The 17,955-nt window shown below is 42.1% G+C and overlaps 1 protein-coding gene across 3 annotated transcripts in view; it reads left to right on the plus strand.

Annotated features, from left to right (window-relative positions):
• The window catches only part of anks1ab (ankyrin repeat and sterile alpha motif domain containing 1Ab), a 119,047-nt gene that overhangs the window by 18,393 nt on the left and 82,699 nt on the right, over positions 1-17,955 (plus strand). For all 3 annotated transcript variants that reach the window (XM_060919322.1, XM_060919324.1, XM_060919323.1), the window contains exon 2: positions 11,273-11,333. In XM_060919322.1, coding sequence (XP_060775305.1) covers positions 11,273-11,333 — 61 coding nt within the window. The remainder of the gene's footprint in view (positions 1-11,272; positions 11,334-17,955) is intronic.

Raw genomic sequence — 17,955 nt, forward strand, 5'->3', positions numbered from 1 at the left:
GACTATCCAGTGAAGTTTTGGTAGCCTTTCGGGAGTTCAGCGCGTCTTTTTCTTTCAAAATATATCTTCTGCTTTAAATCTTCTGCTTCTAATGAAACAAACCTCATGGCCATGTTTGTGTACAAACTGTCATAGTCACTCGCTAGTGTGGAAGGTTTACGTCTCTGACGTGTCTCTTTTCCAGCTTTTCCATATGTTTAATGCGGAAGATTAAGTGCATGAAGAATATCCAGTGAGGTTTTAGTAGCCTTTGGGGTGTTCAGCACGTCTTTCTCTTTCAAAATTCTCTCTAAATCTTCCACTTTTAATGAAGCAAACCTTGCGGCCATGTTTATGTACAAACTGTCACAGTCACTCGCTAGCATGGAAGTTTACCATCTCCGACATGTCTCTTTTCCAGTTTTTCAATGTCTGTTCGTATGTTTTTCTCTTGTAAATATGCATGAAGAATCTCTAATCAAGTTTTGGTAGCTTTTCGGGTGTTCAGTGCATCTTTAGTTTCAGTTTTCAGTTTATTTATTTAGTGCTTAAACCTAGCACTGGATCTTTGCTCTTTCCCGGTTGACAAAGAAATGACTGTGCGCATGCGCAGCAGAAAAGTTGTGTCATTGGATCTTCACATCAGCTCTGATGTGTGATGTCGAGTTGTGTTGACAACGTGCAGTATTATAACAATATTGCACGCTCATTCTCCATTGGGGAGAGTGGTGTAATACATGGAGGATAAGCGATATGATAATATTGCATGCCATCAATAAACCCGCTAGAAGGGAATAGAGTACATGTTTTTATCCCATGGAAAAAGTGGCCCGTATGTCTCATCTCATCTCATCTCATCTCATCTCATCTCATCTCATCATCTCTAGCCGCTTTATCCTGTTCTACAGGGTCGCAGGCAAGCTGGAGCCTATCCCAGCTGACTACGGGTGAAAGGCGGGGTACACCCTGGACAAGTCGCCAGGTCATCACAGGGCTGACACATAGACACAGACAACCATTCACACTCACACCTACGGTCAATTTAGAGTCACCAGTTAACCTAACCTGCGTGTCTTTGGACTGTGGGAGAAACCGGAGCACCTGGAGGAAACCCACGCAGACACGGGGAGAACATGCAAACTCTGCACAGAAAGGCCCTCGCCGGCTATGGGGCTAGAACCCGGACCTTCTTGCTGTGAGGTGACAGCGCTAACCACTACACCACCATGCCACCTGGCCCATATGTATAATAATTAAATATATTTAATATATTGGCTGCCTTTGAGTGGTCTATCAGAAATATTTCATTCAGCTAGCATGATACTGAATGAGTCAAAGACGAGTTCAATATCATGCTAGCTGAATGGAATATATCTGATTGTCCATGAAAAGAAGCCAGCCAGTATTATTATTATGATACATACACACTTTCTTCATATCAACATTCTCAAAGGCCAATGCTAGCTTACCCGCGACTCGGTACTGTTAGCGCGGTAGCCCAGTTACCTTTCACCTGGTGTAGCAGTAGTGTTAGCGAAGGCCAACACTAGCTTACCTGCAACTCGGTGCTGTTAGAGTGGCAGTCCAGTTACCTTCCAGCTGGCGGAGCAGTAGCATTAGTGAAGGCTAACGCTAGCTTACCCACGACTTGGTGCTGTTAATGCGGCAGTCCGGTTTCCTTCCAGCCGGTGTAATGTTAGTGAAGGCCACTGCTAGTGCAGTCAAACCGAATATTATTATTTTCCCTGTGTAATTTACAACCCCGATTCCAAAAAAGTTGGGACAAAGTACAAATTGTAAATAAAAACGGAATGCAATGATGTGGAAGTTTCAAAACTCCATATTTTATTCAGAATAGAGCATAGATGACATATCAAATGTTTAAACTGAGAAAATGTATCATTTAAAGAGAAAAGTTAGGTGATTTTAAATTTCATGACAAAAACACATCTCAAAAAAGTTGGGACAAGGCCATGTTTACCACTGTGAGACATCCCCTTTTCTCTTTACAACAGTCTGTAAATGTCTGGGGACTGAGGAGACAAGTTGCTCAAGTTTAGGGATAGGAATGTTAACCCATTCTTGTCTAATGTAGGATTCTAGTTGCTCAACTGTCTTAGGTCTTTTTTGTCGTATCTTCCGTTTTATGATGCGCCAAATGTTTTCTATGGGTGAAAGATCTGGACTGCAGGCTGGCCAGTTCAGTACTCGGACCCTTCTTCTACGCAGCCATGATGCTGTAATTGATGCAATATGTGGTTTGGCATTGTCATGTTGGAAAATGCAAGGTCTTCCCTGAAAGAGACATCGTCTGGATGAGATGTTGCTCTAGAACCTGGATATACCCTTCAGCATTGATGGTGTCTTTCCAGATGTGTAAGCTGCCCATGCACTAATGCACTAATGCAACCCCATACCACCAGAGATGCAGGCTTCTGAACTGAGTGCTGATAACAACTTGGGTCATCCTTCTCCTCTTTAGTCCGAATGACACGGCGTCCCTGATTTCCATAAAGAACTTCAAATTTTGATTCGTCTGACCACAGAACAGTTTTCCACTTTGCCACAGTCCATTTTAAATGAGCCTTGACCCAGAGAGGACGTCTGCACTTCTGGATCATGTTTAGATACGGCTTCTTCTTTGAACTATAGAGTTTTAGCTGGCAACGGCGGATGGCATGGTGAATTGTGTTCACAGATAATGTTCTCTGGAAATATTCCTGAGCCCATTTTGTGATTTCCAATACAGAAGCATGCCTGTACATGTATGTGATGCAGTGCCATCTAAGAGCCCAAAGATCACGGGCACCCAGTATGGTTTTCCGGCCTTGACCATTATGCACAGAGATTCTTCCAGATTCTCTGAATATTTTGATGATATTATGCACTGTAGATGATATGTTCAAACTCTTTGCAATTTTACACTGTTCAACTCCTTTCTGATATTGCTCCACTATTTGTCGGCGCAGAATTAGGGGGATTGGTGATCCTCTTCCCATCTTTACTTCTGAGAGCTGCTGCCACTCCAAGATGCTCTTTTTATACCCAGTCATGTTAATGACCTATTGCCAATTGACCTAATGAGTTGCAATTTGGTCTTCCAGCTGTTCCTTTTTTGTACCTTTAACTTTTCCAGCCTCTTATTGCCCCGTCCCAACTTTTTTGAGATGTGTTGCTGTCATGAAATTTCAAATGAGCCAATATTTGGCATGAAATTTCAAAATGTCTCACTTTTTCGACATTTGATATGTTGTCTATGTTCTATTGTGAATACAATATCAGTTTTTGAGATTTGTAAATTATTGCATTCCATTTTTATTTACAATTTGTACTTTGTCCCAACTTTTTTGGAATTGGGGCTGTTCTTCGTTACTTTTAAAATCAACAGACAGCTACACACAACGGCGCTACCTGGGAGCCAAAATTCTCTCAAAATCTTCCGTTTGTAATGAAGCAAACCTAGCAGCCATGCTTGTTTACATATTGTCACTGTCACTTGCTAAACGCTGAAGTTTTATGTCTCCAACGTGTGATTTCATGTTGTCTTGACAACGTGCAATATTGTAACAATATTGCATGCTCATTCTCCATTGGGTAGAGTGGCATAATACAACCCCGATTCCAAAAAAGTTGGGACAAAGTACAAATTGTAAATAAAAACGGAATGCAATGATGTGGAAGTTTCAAAATTCCATATTTTATTCAGAATAGAACATAGATGACATATCAAATGTTTAAACTGAGAAAATGTATCATTTAAAGAGAAAAATAAGGTGATTTTAAATTTCATGACAACAACACATCTCAAAAAAGTTAGGACAAGGCCATGTTTACCACTGTGAGACATCCCCTTTTCTCTTTACAACAGTCTGTAAACGTCTGGGGACTGAGGAGACAAGTTGCTCAAGTTTAGGGATAGGAATGTTAACCCATTCTTGTCTAATGTAGGATTCTAGTTGCTCAACTGTCTTAGGTCTTTTTTGTCGTATCTTCCGTTTTATGATGCACCAAATGTTTTCTATGGGTGAAAGATCTGGACTGCAGGCTGGCCAGTTCAGTACCCGGACCCTTCTTCTACGCAGCCATGATGCTGTAATTGATGCAGTATGTGATTTGGCATTGTCATGTTGGAAAATGCAAGGTCTTCCCTGAAAGAGACGTCGCCTGGATGGGAGCATATGTTGCTCTAGAACCTGGATATACCTTTCAGCATTGATGATGTCTTTCCAGATGTGTAAGCTGCCCATGCCACACGCACTAATGCAACCCCATACCATCAGAGATGCAGGCTTCTGAACTGAGCGCTGATAACAACTTGGGTCGTCCTTCTCCTCTTTAGTCCGAATGACACGGCATCCCTGATTTCCATAAAGAACTTCAAATTTTGATTTGTCTGACCACAGAACAGTTTTCCACTTTGCCACAGTCCATTTGAAATGAGCCTTGGCCCAGAGAAGACGTCTGCGCTTCTGGATCATGTTTAGATACGGCTTCTTCTTTGAACTATAGAGTTTTAGCTGGCAACGGTGGATGGCACGGTGAATTGTGTTCACAGATAATGTTCTCTGGAAATATTCCTGAGCCCATTTTGTGATTTCCAATACAGAAGCATGCCTGTATGTGATGCAGTGCCGTCTAAGGGCCCGAAGATCACGGGCACCCAGTATGGTTTTCCGGCCTTGACCCTTACACACAGAGATTCTTCCAGATTCTCTGAATCTTTTGATGATATTATGCACTGTAGATGATGATATGTTCAAACTCTTTGCAATTTTACACTGTCGAACTCCTTTCTGATATTGCTCCACTATTTGTCGGCGCAGAATTAGGGGAATTGGTGATCCTCTTCCCATCTTTACTTCTGAGAGCCGCTGCCACTCCAAGATGCTCTTTTTATACCCAGTCATGTTAATGACCTATTGCCAATTGACCTAATGAGTTGCAATTTGGTCCTCCAGCTGTTCCTTTTTTGTACCTTTAACTTTTCCAGCCTCTTATTGCCCCTGTCCCAACTTTTTTGAGATGTGTTGCTGTCATGAAATTTCAAATGAGCCAATATTTGGCATGAAATTTCAAAATGTCTCACTTTCGACATTTGATATGTTGTCTATGTTCTATTGTGAATACAATATCAGTTTTTGAGATTTGTAAATTATTGCATTCCGTTTTTATTTACAATTTGTACTTTGTCCCAACTTTTTTGGAATCGGGGTTGTACATGGAGGATAAGCAATGTGATAACAATATTGCATACTATCAATAAGCCCACTAGAAGGGAATAGAATACATGTTTTTATTCCATGGAAAAAGTGGCCTGTATGTATAATAATAAATGTTATTTATTTTAATACATCCATTTTCTTCAGTTTATCCGAAGTCGGGTCGCAGTGGCAGCAGGCTAAGCAGGGTATTCCAGGCATCCCTCTCCCCAGCAATGCTTTCCAGTTCCTTCTGGGGCACTCCAAGGCCAGATAAGATATATAATCTCTCCAGCGTGTTCTGGATCTGCCCCGAGGTCTCCTCCCAGTTGGACATGCCTGGAAAACCTCCAAAGGAAGGTGCCCAGGAGGCATCCTAATCAGATGTCTGAACCACCTCAGCTGACTCCTTTCAAAATGAAGGAGCAGTGGCTCTATTCCGAGATCCCTCTGGATGTCTGCACTCCTCACTCTAAGGGTGAGCCCCCCATGGAGAAAGCTCATTTCAGCCACTTGTATCTGCGATCTTATCCTTTCGGTCACTACCCAAAGCTCATGAGCATAGGTGAGGGTTGGAGCATAGATTGACTGGTAAATTAAAAGCTTTGCCTTCCGGCTCAGCTCCCTCTTCACCACAACAGACTGGTACAATGCCCACATTACTGCTGACACTGCCCCAGTCCGCCTGTCCATCTCATGCTCCATTTTACCATCACTCATGAACAAGACCCAGAGATACTTGAACTCCTTCACTTGGGGCAGCAACTCACTCCCAACCTAGAGGGAACATTCCACCATTTTCCAGCAGAGAACCATGGCATCAGACTTGGAGGTGCTGACTCTCATCCCAGCTGCTTCACTCTCGGCTGCAAATCATCCCATTGCTTGCTGAAGGTCATGCTCTGAAGAAGCCAACAGAACCACATCATCTGCAAAGAGGAGAGATGCAATTTTGAGGTTCCCAAACCAGACACCCTCCTTAACCAGGCTGCACCTTGAGATCCCATCTATGAATATCACAAACAGGATTGGCAACAAAGGGTAGACTTGGCGGAGTCCAACACCCACCAGTAACATGTTGGATTTTATGCTGAGAATTCAGACACAGCTGACACTTTGGTTGTACAAGGACCAGATGGCTCATAGCAACAGCCCCAATACCCCATACTCCTGCAGTGCCCCCCACAAGAGCCCCCGAAGGACAGGGTTGTAAGCCTTTTCCAAATCTATGAAAACACATGTAGACTGGCTGGTCATACTCCCATGAACTCCCCAAAAACCCTGCCAGGGTAAAGATCTGGTCCACTGTTCCATGGCCAGGACAGAATCCATATTGCTCCACCTGAATCTGAGGTTCGACAATCGGTTGGAGCCTCCTTTCCAGCACCCTGGAATAAACTTTCCCAGGGAGTCTGAGCAGTGTGATAACCCCATAATTGGAGCACACTCTCTGGTCCCCCTTTTGTGAAAAGAAGAACCACTACCCCAGTCTGCCACTCCACAGGCACTGTATTTGACCTCCACATGACACTGAAGAGGCCTGTCAGCCACGACAGTCCAACAATGTCCAGAGCCTTCAGCATCTCAGGGCGAATCTCATCCACCCCTGGTGCCTTGCCACTGAGGAGCTTCTTGACTGCCTCAGTGATCTCTGCCAGAGATACGGGTGAAGCTTCCCCTGAGTCCTCAGACTCCACCTCCTCCATGGAGGAAGTGTAGGACAGGTTCAGGAGTTCCTCAAAGTGCTCCTTCCACCGCCCAACAATATCCCCAGTTTGGGTCATCAGTTCTCCTCCCCAGTAGCACACAGTCTGAGGCAAGCCCTGCTTCCCTTTCTTGAGTCACCAAACAGTTTGCCAGAACTTCCTTGAGGCCAACTGAAAGTCCTTCTCCATGGCCTCCCTGATCTCCTCCCACACCCGTGATTTTGCTTCAGCAAATGCCAAAGCTGTAGCCCTTCTGGCCTCCCAGTACCTGCCTGCTGCTTCAAGGGACCCCTGGGCCAACCAAGTCCAAAAGGCCTCTTTCTTCAGCTTGACGGCTTCCTTCACCACCGCTGTCCACCAGCAGGTTCTTAGGTTACCGCCACGACAGGCACTGTCAAGTTATCTTAGGTTTTACTCAGTTCTTGCCCAAACTTGAAAAGAGCCTGGTCTGAAGGACACAAAGGAACAACTCAAATCTTCCTTTACTTGTAGTTTATTGAGGTTTTCAGTTTTGCTTTCCAGGTAGATTTAGCAGATGATCAGTAGATAGTTGATAGATAGTGGATTTAGATAGGTAGTAGTTAGCTTAGGTTGAATTTAGGTTGATAACCTTTAAAGTAAACAAAAGAATACATTGCATTACTTTAAACTTGAACTAAACACATCATAGCTATTACTGTAAGCACAGTAGTTCAATAAGCAAACAAAGCAACTAAGTTTAAGAAGACAACTTCTTCCATGCAAAATTAGAATATCACATATTCAGTTTACATATATGCAGCATACACAATACTATTTCATTTAAACATAAGCATCAGGCGATTCCCTACAAACATAAACCATGTCTTTCACCATTTCATACAATATAAATTGAGCCACTACTTGATGTAATGTTACATTCAGACAATTCAAATTGCATCAACATCAAACTAAACATTTTAGTCCCATAAATAGGCAAGCAACTGAATCTTATTAGACAGGCTGCAAGTCTGAATTAACATGATTAAATACTGAAACAATCACAATTTTTACATTTCAAACTTAATTTTAACATTTAAATTAATATTACAAATGTCCATTTCCCTACCAGTTGCGTCTTGACCGTGAGCTAAGTAATCTTCTGTGTTTTCGCTGTTTGCTTCTGTGTATTCCTTTGTTCACAAACTTTTCTCCCGTGCAGGTGTAGGCTGCTACAGGAAGTTCAAGGTGATCTCTGGCTACTAACGCACACTGATTCTCTCTCTGCCCCCTGCAGGTTTGGAGCTGAGATGCAAGTGAATGTTTTTGATTGATTCCATGAATTGAAGTTTAATTGAATGAGTTTTCAGTTTGTTTTCAATGTGCTTTGAGTTGACGCGACAGGCACTGACGGCCTTTTGGCCACAGCTCCTACCAGCCACCTCTGTAATGGAGGCTTTGAACATGGTCCATTCAGATTCCATGTCCCAAGACCTCACGAACAGGGGACTCTGCCAGATGTTCCCAGTTCACCCTCACTACACATTTGGGTTTGCCAGGTCTGTCTGGCAGCCTCCCCCACCATCTGATCCAACTCACTACCAGGTAGTGATCAGTTCACAGCTCTCCTCCTCTCTTCACCCAAGTGTCCAAGACATATGGTCGCAGATCTGATGATACGATCACAAAGTCAATCATCAACCTTTGGCCTAAAGTGTTCTGGTATCAGGTACACTTATTGACCACCTTATGCTCGAGCATGGTGTTTGTTATGGCCAATCCATGACAAGCACAGAAGTCCAACAACAAAACACTACTTGGGTGTAGATCAGGCAGGCCGTTCCTCCCAATCACCCCCCTCCAGGTTTCTCCATCATTGCCCACGTGAGCATTGAAGTCCCCCAGGAGAACTATGGTGTCCCCAGTCGGCACCCCTTCCAGGACACCACCCAATGACTCCAAGAAGGCTGAATACTCTGTACTGCTGTTTGGTGCATAAGCACAAACAACAGAAATAGGTTTCCTCTCAGCAACTTGCAGTCACATAGAGGTGACCCTCTCATTCTTCAGGGAGAACTCCAACACAGCGGTGCTCAGCCGGGGGTTCATGAGTATCCCCACACCTGCCCGGCACCTCTCACCCTGGGCAATTCCAGAAAAGGAGAGAGAGTCCACCCCCTTTTCAGGAGTTTGGTTCCCGAACCGGTGCTATGCATGGAGGCAAGCTCAACTATATCTAGCTGGTACCACTCCGCCTCTCGCACCAGCTCCGGTTCCTTCCCGCCAGAGAGGTGATGTTCCACATCTCAATCACTAGTCTGTGCTGCTGAGGGTCAGCATGCCCAGGCTCCCGCCTTTGCCTGCCACCCGGCTCACAATGCACCTGACCCCGGTGCCTGTCCTTGCGGGTGGTGAGCTCACATGGCAGCAGCTCCATGTAATTTCTTCGGGCTGTGCCCAGCCGGGCCCCATGGGTCAAGGCCCGGCCACCAGATGCTCACTGGTGAGCTCCCCTCCTAGGTCTGGCTCCAGGAGGAGGCTCCGGTTTCCCACTCCCGTGCGAGGTGCTGCAGCTCTTTCTTTGCCGTTTCATTGGGATCTTGAATCACTTTTAGTCTGGCCCCTCTTCTGTAACCAATTTGCCTTGGGAGACCCTACCAGGGGCTAATGCCCCCAACAACACAGCTCCCAGGATCACTGGGACACCCAAGCCCTTCACCATGTTAAGGTGGTGATTCTTCAGAGGGGTATTTACAAAATAAATAGTTAATGTTGCGAGTATTTACTTTAAGACTATGTGTTCCAAATACTTTTGCTAACCAAAAAATTGGGTGGGCTGCTAAAGTACACTAAAGATACCATGTTCTAAGTTGTTTAACACATCTAGATGTAAAAATCAGGAAATGAAAGTTGAAATTTTGAACCATCTTCTCATATTCATCTTTTAATTGCGAACCCAATGTCTTCAGAGTATAGCAAAAATAATACTTGCTGTTCAAATATTTTCAGAGAGTATGTGATAACCACCTATAATGTAAGTTTCCCTGAGGTCATGGATATGTGCAGCTTTAAAAAATATATTTTTTTAAATGATTTTTTTCAACTATTAACCAAAATGGAGGTTCTAATGTTATGGTAATGGTTGAAAACAAACCTAGACAATTTAAAGCAGGGATCATTATGCTGTGTTAGCTGATTATAAAGCCAGGGCTATTGCCAGCCTGGTGGCATTTCATTTGTGTTTTACAATAGAAAGTGCTGAACTACACAGGAATTTCAGCTTTGATTTTACTTAATTTATATTCAACTTTAGAATGTCTCTCTTTATCACCAGAAATTTAGGAAGTGAACATGCACCTTATCACTTATTTAAAAGTAGATAAGGGCCTGTCACTTTAATTTATGCTTTGTGAATTACCTAATTACCTGTGTTTGATTCAAATGTCCCAAAGTCTTGTCTCAGACCATATGTCCATTTAATATAATAATTTCTGAAATTATTAATATAATAATTTCTGGTTTTGGTACAAAACACGAATCTTATAAATTTTAAAAATGATTCTGCTATAAAATAGATTTATCTAAATTTTGCATATGCAGCAGGAGCTGCCCTGAGATCACCAATGTATATCTATAGAAACTGTGATGACAGATGGCCATGGGGTGGGCGAGCCAATATAGAATGCAAGTAGGTTAATTTGGAATGGAAAATGTGAAGGGCTGTGTAGCTTCAGGGTATCTTTCATTTTGGCCTTGGTGTCTGAATGCTAAATTAATCCAGGACTTTTTTGATGAAACTAGCACAGAACAGAATTTTGGGACTTATAATACTACTTTTGAAACACGTATATTTTATTTTTCTAATCAGATGTCTACCCAATGAAAATAAGTAGTCTTCAATCCACATGAGGAAAAAATCCATTAACTACAGACTCCTGGCGCTGGTAAACATTTCCTATGTTTTCTAATCTGATATTTAGGTCATTCATTCATTCATTCATTCATTCATTCATTCATTCAATAACCACATTATCCTGGTCAGGGTTGTAGTGGGTGATGAATCTATCCCATGTAAGCACACATTTACATTCACACAACCATTAACAACAATACTGCAAACTGAATGAAAAGTAATAACATGTACCAACCTGCATTTTGGAAATTATATGCTACCTGGTCTTTCTCTGTGAGCGCAAGTGAAATGACATTTTTAGTTGTTCATAAGTTGTTTGCTGTTCGTAACTAAGGCTATTTACATTTTATTGATCCCAGTGGTTGGTTAAGATGATCAGAGTCCAAATCCATCACTTGTAATGAGTCTGAATGGGGAAAAAAGCTGTAATACCACTATGTTGATATGTTTTGCTATCTGTGAAAAGCTAAATCTTTAAAAATATCAATGACTATGTCCCTGTCATTTTCCTCCACCAGACTGAGATCATGACATTAACTGACAACGGCATTGACCTCTCCAAGAAACACCAACTAGCAGGTAAAACTACACCACAAAGAGACACGGGCAGTGCCTCTGTCTCCTCCTCAGATCTCCTCTCAGTTATAAGAGCAGGACAAAAATCAAATACACTGGAGTAGTTGAATTGTAGTATGTTGCATATCATTGCATTTGTTGAGATGATTCGAAAATACAGAAAAGTATTTAGAACAATAATAACATTACAGTAATAACTTTACAATTGAACAACTATTTTTTGTACATGATGTTCAATTATTTACAAATTCAACCAACATATCTCTGTGGAAATTATACATCTTTTTCATAGTTTCCACATATCCATTCTGTCCAGCTCAGTTTGTGTATGTCACTTTTGCATTTATATATCTGATAGTTGGTTAAGAAATGGGTGGCTCAGCCTGATTTAATATGGAGTGGCCTAATTCCACAGCAGTGCTCATTATGCCTGTGACCCTTGTTAATTAGGCCTTAAGCTTCATTTTCCTCACTCTGCCTGTCCCAAAGCGATACCTATAAATGGGGAAAATTGTATATTTTTGACATTCTTTTTTCTGGAGTGATGCTGTTAGAGTTGTACGGTCCTGGCCAGGAGAATGAAGGAGTATGAAGTAAGAGTAATTATTATTTGTAAGTTATTATTTGTATTTCATATTTTGGCCTTATAAGATGTTTTTGTGCTATTAAAGGAATTTATAGCATGTGGAACAGGTATTAGATGGTGCACCTCTTTTAGAATTTTGAACTAATTTTTGGTATTCACAAAAGGTGTGCTCTACTGATACTATTTTGGGGAGATATTCATGTTTACAAGGTTGTGAGAACTGTTCAGGCAGACTGAAAGCACATGTGTTTACCCTCCTCCTGCCTGATCTGTTTCCAAAATGCTCTGCGTGCATGCATATTGGTGTGTAATACAGGAATTAGTATATTTCACCATGTCTTTCATGTTGTCTACAGAATACTGCAAACATACCGTAAGCACTACATAAGAAATTTACACTGCCTGGCCAAAATAAAGTTGCCATTTGGATTTAAATAAGCAAATACTTAAGAGCCTTTGATTGGATAATTACTACAGTGATTAATATGTTTCAGCTGACAACAATTCTTTTAACCCTAACTGATGCAATGAGTAGCTTCTCATTTCTTAAACAACCATGTCAGAACATGTATCCCTTGGTCATGGAAAAGATGTTACTGTGTTTCACAAGGGTAAAATTATCAGCCTGCATCAAGCAAAGGACACATCTAAGGAGATTGCTGAAATTACTGAAATTGGGTTAACTGTCCAATGCATTGTTAAAACCTATAAGGATAGTGATGAACCATCTACTTTGTGCAAGAAATGTGGTCAGAAAAATGTCTTGATTGTAATCTGAGATCACTTAAAAACTGTACAACTCATGACTATGTTTAAATAGTGAAAGTAAGAGCATTTCAACATGGACAGTGCAAAGAGAACTAACAAAATTGAGACTAAACAGCTGTGTGACTGTAAGAAAAGCACTTGTTAGTGAAATATTTCATGAAATATGAGGATGTGTGGTTTTTTTTTTTTTTTTTTTTTTGGCCAGGCAGTGTATTAACTTTGATGTTAATATTTTTTGGGAAGAATTATGGTAGCACAGCTGTGTATGTGAATGTGCAAGAATGGAAACTCAGATGAAGAATGAGGCATAAGGAACCATGTGCAGAAATTTTAATATCCATAAAACAAACAAGTCCAATATCCACAATCCAATAAACACTGTCATTAAACATGCAATGTTGTGAGTCATTCTCGTGTGTTGCCCACACCCCCTCCTTGACAGGCTGCTCCTGAAGCCAAGATGTCCCTTTGCCAGAGTCTGCCACTAGATGGGGCAGGCTAGTCCAGGTATTCATTATGAAAGTCTTTAATTAACGAGGAACCCAGAATGTCTTCTGCTGGGACCCATGACCATTCATCTGGACTATACCCATGTCAGTCCATGACATACCATAGGCATTGACCCTGGTGCTTGAAATTGAGCAGACTCCAGGTGTCTGCCTCTCCCATGAGGAGATAGGAGGATTCAACAGGGAAATATGGAATGTGGGAGCAATTCTATATGATATAGGTGGTTCTAATTGGGATGACACTTGTCTTGTCTTAAGACATTAAAAGGCCCAATAAATTTTGGACCTAGCTTTTTCAGTGGAAATCTCAACTTGAGATCCCTGGTTGGGATTCAGACTATCTGCCCAGGTCAAAGCTGTGGGTGCAATCTATGTTGCTCATCAGTATACTCTTCTAATAGTCCCTTAAAGACAGATAAAGATCATCTCACAGGTCTGTTCACATCTTATCCACTCATCAACTGTGAGGATGTCTGAAGCTTTGCCAGACCACACTAATGGCCCTTTTCCACTACCCTTTTTCAGCTCACTTCAGCTCGCTTCAGCTCACTTCAGCCCGACACGGCTCGCGTTTCGACTACCAAAAACCAGCACGACTCAGCTCGCTTCAGCCCTGCTTAGCCCCTAAAACTCGCACCGTTTTGGAGTGGGGCTGAAGCGAGCCAAAGTGAGCCGAGTGAGGCTGGGGGCGTGAGCAGACACTCCCCTGTGCACTGATTGGTGAGGAGGAGTGTCCTCACATGCCCACACACGCCCCCGCGAGCGCGCTGGGATCTGTAAACACCGCAAACCCGGAAGGAGAAGAATTACGAATTACGAGAATTTCTGAAGCCTTATGCGCCTCGCCTCATCTATACGCTCTTGCCAGTATCTGTCCGCGTTGTCGGTGACAACAAGCCACAGCACCAAGACCAGCAACACTAACGACTCCATGTCCTCCATGTTTATTGTTTACTATTCGGGTTGTGAGACTACCGCTTAAAAGATCACTGATGTCACTGTTTGCGCTGCTTAACGACATCACCTGACGTCCACCCACTTTCGCTAACTCCACCCAATGTGTCCACCCACTTCCAGCCAGCACGGTTCAGTGCGGTTCTAGTCGAAATGCAACTCCAACAGCCCCGCTCAGCCCGACTCAGCACGGCAAGGCTCAGCCCGACTCAGCCGCGTTTGTAGTGGAAATGCGGCATAAGAGAGGTGGTTCATACATTAACATGCTGAGTTGGTGTAAGTCCTGTGGAAGAGTGGGTTAGTGAATTCTGGGCATACTCAACCAATGGAAGGTATTCATTCCAGATGTTCAGGTTCTGGGAGCAATAGGAACCCTTCTGGTTGAGTGTCTCCACTTGGTCATTAGATTGTGGATGGTAACCTTATGAAAGACTGATGCTAATATTAAGTTGTTTAGAGACTGTTCTTTAGAACTGAGAAGTGAGCTGAACCCTCTGTTAGACACAATATTTTATATATTATAGGAGTGGAACACTTTCTTAATATGGTCTCTGCAGTTTCCATTGCAGTGTGAAGTTTGGTACCAGGCAACAGGCCCTAAGAAATCTGTCAGTGACTACTATAACCATGGTATTACCTTACGATTCAGATAAATCTCTGATGAATTTGATGGCTATTTGTGTCCCAGAATTTTATAGCACTGGCAATGGTTCCAGGACTCCACTAGGTAGGTGTAGAGGGGTCCTAGATTGGGAACAGGCTTGATCGGCTTGGACAAAATGGGTTATATCACTATTCACTCTTCAGGGCCAACAGAATTTAATCTTGACTAGGAGAATGTAGAACACTGACCTATGTTATTGCTATTGGCAGTTGATGTATAATGTTATTCAATAATATGAACAAGTAATGTGTTTTTGAGCATATGTGTAATTTAGTGAAGGAGACATTTCCCTCATGTTTGCCTGTTCTTCTAAAACAAAGTTTGCCAGTAAAATCTGGTTCTAATCTTCTCTAAAGTCTACCTCTCAACTTTCAACATGGTGTCTGAAGTTTTAGGTTTAGTCATAAAAAAAGACTTACCACAAGAAAGTGAGGTAAGGTGAAGTTTGCTTAGAGGTTTGAAGACATAGCCAGCAGCTAACTAATACTGTGTATCTAGCTATCTTAGGACAAGGCTAAGTATACTTATCAACAAGCATTCCAGACGGATTCTGCAGACCAGAATGATTGATGCTTGATGGAAATGTCATGGAAAACTGGCGAATAGTCAAACAAGAATGCATCTCTGATGCCCACTTATTTATCATTATTTATTTATTTTTTCCCTGTTACTCAACTGTGCCACTCCATACAATTATGTTCTGGCCTGCTGTTTCTGACATATTGTATTCCTGTCTGCTGTCTCCTGCTTGTTGTCATGGTTGTTGCTGTTGGTGTTTTTTACATTCAGGAACTGCTTGAACTGAATTGCCCCCTTGGGGACTAATAAAGTTGTCTGAATCTGAATCTGAAGAGTACCATATTTCCATCGCAGCTGCACATTCTGAGAAAGATGCTCACACTCAATTGTTCATTCTCCTGAACTTAGCCGGCTCAGAAACCATAGAGATAGAGTGTACTTTTGGATATGTGCCTGCTGTTTATGTGGGAGAGGGAGAAAATAGATGCTTAGTTATCCGAGCTGAATCAAAAGAAGATCCATAATGTATTAAACGAAAATTCTGTGAGCTGTGCAGTCCACAAACAAACACAGCGATGGAAAGATACAAATTTAACACAAGAGACCAAAGGCCTGATGAAACGATTGAAGCTTACATGAGTACGTTGAAAAACAAAGCAAAGATCTGCAGATTTGGTGAACTAATGCAGCATAATTGACAACAGCATTGAAATATGTCAAATATACAAACTTACTGAGCAGCATACCCAAGTCCTAGGAAGTCCAAAGCAGACTCTTTCAAAAGTAGATAGTTTGCATCAGAAAGCAAAGAAAAGACAGCCACACACACCAAAGCAAAAGCCATGTCCAGATCAGCAAACAATACATTCAATAACCAACTACAATAAATATAGAGGCAATCATGAAGACCAAAGAAAAAAATGTCTAGCTTATGGTCAGCAGTATCACAAATGCAACACATGGAATAATTTTCAGAAATGCTGCAAACCATCAGAAATGCATCGTCCTAAAAAAAGATCTGTCAATCAAACCAGAACTGTATAAGCCTCTAGCTTGTATGGCTCCCTGGGCGACACTCCCCCCCCCCCCCCCCCCCCCCCCCCCAGGACCTGCCCCCATTCTGCACTAACTGTAATTTTATTCAGACATTTGGAACAACACAAATAAACATTTTTTTAAAAAAACTACATGAATATTAAAAATATATAAAAAAATAAGACAAATAAGTATCAAAAAGTAGTAACAAAGATAAACAGAAACAAATTGTAGTATATAAATACAAATGAAAAATAATCAAATTATTAGAATACATATGTTAGTTAAGTTACGGGCTCCACACATTACCATGATGAAACTGTGTGAAATTATATCCAGTGTTATGTAAGCTAGTTTGACAGCAAACAGAATATTGTCATAGCATAGCAAGCAAGATAGCAACATAGGCTAACAAACGATACACAACACTCAAGAACAAATTTTGAGTATTATGAATGAATTATGGTTTATTTGGTAGCATTTTGTACTGTGACTGATTTTACTCTGCATTAATACTATGTGTACTATTTAATACATTCTTCTATTCCCCCTACCTTGGCTTCCAGTGGGGAAACCTAAGATCATAGGTCAACTTACCCTATCCCCCTCCCTCCCTATCGCATACTTCTGAGTGGGAGACCAGGAAGTAACCTGGCTGCCTGACCACAAACTAGAATCAGGGTTCCACTCTGACAGGTTAATTGACCCACATGGTGACATGATATCATTCACATGATGTGGAAATGAGTGATAGAAATCCGATCATGCAAATCTCAAAATTCAGATTTTTTTTTTGTGCTGGCACCTCATACTGCTCCTGGGAAGATGCCACCCTGGGCAGCTGCCCATGTCGCCCATGCCTAAATCCACCACTGTGTCAGGTAAACAGGCGACAGATGGATGTAAAAGCAGAACAGAGTGTTTATTCAGAGCATACTGGTAAACAGATTCAAATCATAAAGCAAAAGGCAAAGTCTAAAAACAGGCTGTGGTCAGGCGAGGCACAATCAGAATGTCAGAGGCAAGATCAAAGACAAAGTCCAAAACACAAACCAAGTCAAACCATATATCACTAGAAAAACTGTGAATGCTTGGTAAATTCACGTGCAACAACACTGAGTGTTACTTCGCTATGATAGTGTGTACTGTGAGTCCTTTTGTGTTGTGAGCTATGACTGTGAATGTGATTGTGCCCCCGACCCTCCACCCCCACAGAGGAGCTCACTGTGGGAGTGAAAATCTTCTTTGGTTGCCCCAGCACTGATCCTCATGGCCATAACCCTCCCACTCCATGAGTTACTCTAGCCTGCCATCTCTCCTGTGGGAATCCAGGAGGTTCCTGATGATGTAAGGCCATAGATGTTGATGGGATGAGAGGTGTTGTGGAGGGGACTTTGGTGGCTAGTGGACCTAGGATGGCGGGCTTGAGGCAAAAGATGTGAAACGTGCATGCTGAAACGTGCATACATACTGTCACAGAGGGTATCCCCTCTGTGACAGTCCAGTGTAGTACTTGTACTTCTGTGCAACTAGCTCCAAACACTGGTGAACACTCTGGTGAATGCTCACTGCACTGGTGAAATGTTGGTG

The sequence above is a fragment of the Neoarius graeffei genome, chromosome 4, assembly GCF_027579695.1.
Source record: "Neoarius graeffei isolate fNeoGra1 chromosome 4, fNeoGra1.pri, whole genome shotgun sequence".
Taxonomy (NCBI): domain Eukaryota; kingdom Metazoa; phylum Chordata; class Actinopteri; order Siluriformes; family Ariidae; genus Neoarius; species Neoarius graeffei.